We start from the raw sequence: 5,512 nt of genomic DNA, 5'->3' as shown, positions 1-5,512 counted from the left end.
TCAAGCCATACGCTCAATACCCTGTAACGATTTCTCATACGCCTCAGCTGCGCACCCACACAAAGACTCCCCATCCTGGGTGGTTATGCAGTATTCGGGGCATAGCTGCTCCGTTCCCCTTCGTTCTACTCCTTCGCTGGGAGTAGCGCAGCCACACACAGTGATTCCATTGTCGTCCACCATACATATATCGCAGACTGGGTGGGCAATATCTGTCTCTGCACTTCGTTTTTGGTTGGACTTATCTTGGCAGACCTCAGCCTCCGCACACCCTGGAAGGTCGCAGAGCTCCAGGGTGCATTCAGGGCCGGGACCACATTCCACACCAGAGGGACATTCGAACTGGCGGTCGATAAGATTCAATTCGGCGCTTCGTTTCTTGTCTGTGTTGCCCTGGCAGACCTCGGCATCCGCACAGCCGGGAAGGTCACAGAGCTCCAGGATGCACTCAGGGCCGGGACCACATTCCACACCAGAGGGACATTCGAACTGGCGGTCGATAAGATTCAATTCGGCGCTTCGTTTCTTGTCTGTGTTGCCCTGGCAGACCTCGGCATCCGCACAGCCGGGAAGGTCACAAAGCTCCAGGATGCACTCAGGGCCAGGGCCGCACTCCACTCCAGGGGGGCAGTCGAGCTGACGGTCGACCAGAGTAGCTGCTGCGTTTCGCTTCGAAGTGAAGTTCTTGCAGAGAGGGGCCTCCACACATGTGGGAAGGTGACAGAATATCGTAGCGCATTCCGGTCCGGGGCCGCACTCACCACCGGGACACTCGAATTGACGGTCAACGAGATGGGGCTCCGCGCTTCGTTTGTAGCTGCGTGGTAAAAGCGGAGATGTCAGGACATCTGTGGGTCAATTTAGCACTCCTTCAGTTCACTACATTTGCGTTGGGACAAGTCAACGTTACTGACTTGAAGCTGCTGAGAGCACCAGAGCCCATGTAGAGAGCTTGAGAAACATATCGGGCTATGGTTGTCGAAGCTTTGGATCCTAATTTGACAAGGGGTCTGGCTGTCTGAACTGATAACGCAGTCTGGCTGTCAAGTCAAAATTTCCGCCCTCAATATTGAAGCTCCCCACCTGGTTTTATATGCGTTTTCCCAGTGGCTTTTTCCGCATAGCAGGCTACAGTTCTAATTTCTCTCATCCGTCTCATTTCGTCCGTCTCACATCACATACTCTGACTGTGTCCAGGATAGGTCCCCATCAGATCACATTGCCTTTTATGTTGTGCCAGATGATCTTCGCCTATTCGTTCGGCCGTCTGATGCTGTGGAAATGAATGCCACGTGCTTCTCTGAATGGAGAATTACTGTCAGTTCGTTGCTTGGCCGACAGAAACCTCCTAGGATAGGCAGCTTACGTGAGACGCATATTTCAGCTCCGCAAATTGCCAGAAATGAAGGGTCCGCCCTCGGCACTCGAATGGGGCTGATTATCAACCTTGGCCAATCTACCCCTTTACCGAGATTGACATCGGATCCGTAGTCAGGAAGCCCGAAATTAATTGTGCGGCAAAAAAAAAATTCGTTCTTTGCACAGAAGTACCCAGCAATCGATTCCGTATACGATACCATTAGTGAAGAATTCAATTGTTGCCGCGCCAGATTGCTAAGAAGATAGACTTCTCGGCTGCACGAGTAGATGCCGATTTCGTTCCGTCAGTTGTTGAAGCCTTGCTGAAACCGCGCAAGCCGGCTGACGGCTCCTCTTCGATCCTGAAAGCAGTCAACAAAGTTTGGGCATGCAACATTATCGCATCTCGCGATCCAAAGCTGTTGCCGATATGACTGGAGGATGTTTCATACAGGGTCTAACAGCCAGCGAATTTGGGCACATTCAGTAACGATATACTCTTAACGTCAGCCATATCACCGAACGGCGTAGCAAATGCATCGGGACAGGCTGGTTAAATGCTATCTGTAGCATAATCGTGAAGAAAAGAATTGGCTCGAATTAGTCGAGTCTCAGTATGGGCCAGTTGCTAGCTACCTGTAAGCGGAAGCCTCAGCGTCCCAAGCCCGAATTGAATAGCTGAAACTTTCATCAATATACGCCTGACTTCGGTATATTTCTCACTCTAATCAACGACAGTGTTACCAAGGGTTGAGCTGTCATTCGCAACCTCAATACCTCCGCGTCAAAGCGAAAATCTAAAGCAGAGGCTTGGCGTTACACGGGCGCGATTCACGCCCCGGGCTAAGCTCGAAATTCCCTTCCTTTCGCAATGTAAAGCTGCTAGCCTTATACCTAGCGGTGAGCTACTCTCCTTCGTCCAGATAAAGTATGTCTCCTTTGCTAGTGAAACCGTCCATTTTCCATTGATACAGATAGTCAGTAGCGAGTCCTCAAAACTTTTGCGCGCGCGGAGAGAAACAATCCCGATTACTTCAAAGGGACTGATAGATTATGAGCGATCAGGTCCATATCGGCGGACGTGACATTGAAGGAGACGTTGCGGATGACACCATCCGTGGTGGCGGCGAAGATTCAGCTATAGACCCAAGGCGTCCGAATTCTGAACTCGAGCTAGAGTCTCCGGGATCAGCGTCACCGCTTCAATGATTAGTCCGTAGGTTAGAAAGGGCCGCGTAGTAGGTGGCTTTGGCGTGATTCCGCCGCTCACTACAACCTGCATGCCCCAACCTACGGTGAGCGTGTAAGCCAGCCGGATACTCTGGAATGGTAAGTACTGTGCTGCTTGCATCAGTAGACCTATCATGTTCATGAAGGTGCCGTATTTGTCGAGTGGCAAAGCGGGTGGCCCTAGCTTGAGAAATTTCATTCGTAGTTCCCGTCCCCTAAAGACGAGTTGAGTCCCGTTGCTGGAGTTGCTTTGGGCATTTATTCCACCAAGAGCTTCTGGGTAGATAGCCAAGAACCAACGAGAACTCCACGCCATTCAAGTCGGAAAAGGGCGGAATTGAAGTTCTTCTCTCGCACCATCTTTGATAGAGCCTCGAAGATCCCCCAGATGATATAACGTTTTTCTATACTGTTCCCCTCAACCTCCTGTGTGGATACTGAAATCACCACGTTGAACTGGCTCCATCCTTGTCCGGGGATTCGCCTGGTGAAATCTTCCAACGCTAAGTGTTTATCGATAAGATGAACGGCGATTTGAAGACAAAGAACGCTTGGGAGTTTTGGACCGCGCAGCTCTTGAACGATGGCCTTGAAGTCAGCCGGGACGCTTGCTGACAGGGTTGCATTAGATACGTATTGAAGTTGAGTGACGCTTTTGGGGATCGAAGGTGTGTTCAAGAAAGCTGCGCCAGTCACAAATGAGCCAGACCAGAACGAGGAAATAAACACAGCATGCCACAAGAAATTGTGCGTAGCTCTTGAAAAAATCCTGACTACTGTCACAAAGAAAGACAATTATCTCGGTCATACGCTTCGAGAGAAAATATCACTTAGTGATCTGCCTTGCACCTGTATATATCTTCGAAAGTCACGCGGTGGTTCTTGAAACGTCGGACGCGATACGCGAAGACACACCAAGTAACGCCGAAGGAGCGCCTAAGAATGCGGCTGTCGTAGAAAACTGTCTCCCGGCCCCTACGGTTTCAGAAACATTGCGACAAGCGCACGCAGCGGACTCATGGCTATAAGAGTCGCATAGTTAATCATCACTTTAGGAGATATAGAGATATGTTAACGGTCGCCGTCAAGAACAGTGTTACTATAAAAAGATCTCGCTGTTTCGGCAAGAACTCGGTGGCCCACGAGGAGTAGAGCGAGGATCTGCTAGGATTCCGATTTCCCGTAGAAGCACTCCGAACGAGAGGTGCTAGTTGAAGGAAGAAGCTGGGCGCCAATGTTGATGATCGTGAGGTTGATAGTTCGGCAGGCGATGACCTCGCCGAATAACTGAATGCAAGATTCGAGGGAAATTTCGAGAAAGCGTGTGGATGTTGTGAGCCGCGGGAAGCTGACGATTTGGTAGAGCATGGTGAGCGGAGGCGCCTTTTCGAGGGGTGTAATTGAGTATCCATTGCTGACTTATGGCGTTTAGACAAATGAGGTCTGAGTCCGAGAAAGTGGACTTTACAAGTTGTAGTCTTCTTAACGCCTATTGCATCGAGGGAGTTGTAGGAAGCAGTGGCGGATTGGGAATAAACAATGCAAATTGCCTGCACCGCGCAACGATCAAGAGTCCAGAAATCTCCTGTAGGCTCTGTATCGAAGACGAGCAGATTGACAGGCAGCTGCAAACAGAGCAGGTGTCAACCAAAAACGACTTTTCCATGCTACCGATTCCGGCCCGATATCAGAGTAATTTCTACTGTACCTCTCTCCCTCACTATCCCAATTCAAGCTCTGCACATGACTTGTGTGATGTGAGATATCGTTCTTCTATGTAGGATGTTCGCTATTTATGAACCTTGTCAAGCACTGCTACATGCTGCTATAAAATATACTACAGCCGTTTCCCATTGCGCAAGTTCTGTCAAGAGCCTATATCGTCGTCTTCAACGCCAGCCAGCTTGATCTTAGCGGCGACAATACCACCCGGGCACTGCTCGCTCCAAGTCACCATGAGCTCCGCGTTCTCCTCGTCTGAAGCCCAAAGCTGCGGGTAGATACAGTACATCCACTTGCCCTTGCTCGTAGGCTCCTTGATACCCTCTGCCTTGCACACAGCCTCGAGCTTCCACGGGCCTTCCAACTTGGCTGACGCACCCATGAAGACCTGACTGTCTGCCCATTTGCTCGTACCGACGAACACGAATGGCCTAGCTTCACCGAAAAGCTTCGATCGCACGATAGCGCCTTGCTGCATGCCCTCGATCACCACTGCCGCCTTTCCCCAATCTTGTACCCAATCGCTTCCATCCCAGTAGTAGTGCGCTTCCTTCTCTCCTAGACGACCTTGGTAGCGTCCATCGTAGACTCTGGCAAGGATAATCTTGCCATCGGGTCTGTCACCGAAGAGGTAGATGAAGTCGCCGTCCGCAATAGCAGTGAATGTTCCCATGCGAGGCTCATCGGGACCGAAGGTGAGGTTGTCCATACGGTGAACAATAGGCTGTTGCTCTTCACCGTAGTTCTCGATAACTTTCGCGACCCCAGTACCGAAGTACTCCAAATTGCCACTCCCATGATCGATGCTCTTTTGGTACCACAGACGGCCAGTGCCATCCTTCATCTCGACCACCCCGCCAAAAGCCCAGAGAACCACACGACCCTCAAGCTGCTGCTCTTCGAACGTCAAAGGGATGAATGGCTTGATGAATCCGTTCTCTTCGACCTCGAGATACTTGCTCTTGAGCGGTTGGTTCGTGTCCTCGATGATTGCCACGGTATTATTTGCAAGGCCGACGAACTCTCCGTTGCTGTCATTGCAGAAGGTGTCACCGAATTCGAGATAGACGTTCCCGAAGAGCTCGAAGCCTCGACCGATATCGCGAGAGTGAAAGATACCGTTGACTTCTTCAACGTATCCTAGGATCTCGGTGTGCTTCACTTTTGGTGGGTACGCGGCAAAGCCTTGCTTGTTGGTCAT

At 50.8% G+C, this 5,512-nt stretch overlaps 2 protein-coding genes across 2 annotated transcripts; both read right to left on the bottom strand.

Moving 5' to 3' along the window:
* HO133_003192 (uncharacterized protein) lies at positions 1-963 on the bottom strand (the record flags this gene model as incomplete). Its single annotated transcript, XM_037294115.1, has 2 exons — positions 1-848; positions 915-963. 2 exons carry the CDS (start codon positions 961-963, stop codon positions 1-3), a joined length of 897 nt encoding a protein of 298 aa, XP_037150193.1.
* A 3,493-nt stretch (positions 964-4,456) lies between these two features.
* HO133_003191 (uncharacterized protein) lies at positions 4,457-5,512 on the bottom strand (the record flags this gene model as incomplete). Its single annotated transcript, XM_037294114.1, has 1 exon — positions 4,457-5,512. The coding sequence occupies one exon, from the start codon at positions 5,510-5,512 to the stop codon at positions 4,457-4,459; it is 1,056 nt and encodes a 351-aa protein (XP_037150192.1).

This window comes from Letharia lupina (genome assembly GCF_014066315.1).
Source record: "Letharia lupina isolate WasteWater1 chromosome Unknown contig_16, whole genome shotgun sequence".
Classification (NCBI taxonomy): domain Eukaryota; kingdom Fungi; phylum Ascomycota; class Lecanoromycetes; order Lecanorales; family Parmeliaceae; genus Letharia; species Letharia lupina.
Note: the sequence above shows the minus strand (reverse complement) of the source record. Positions and strands in the feature narration are given on the sequence as shown.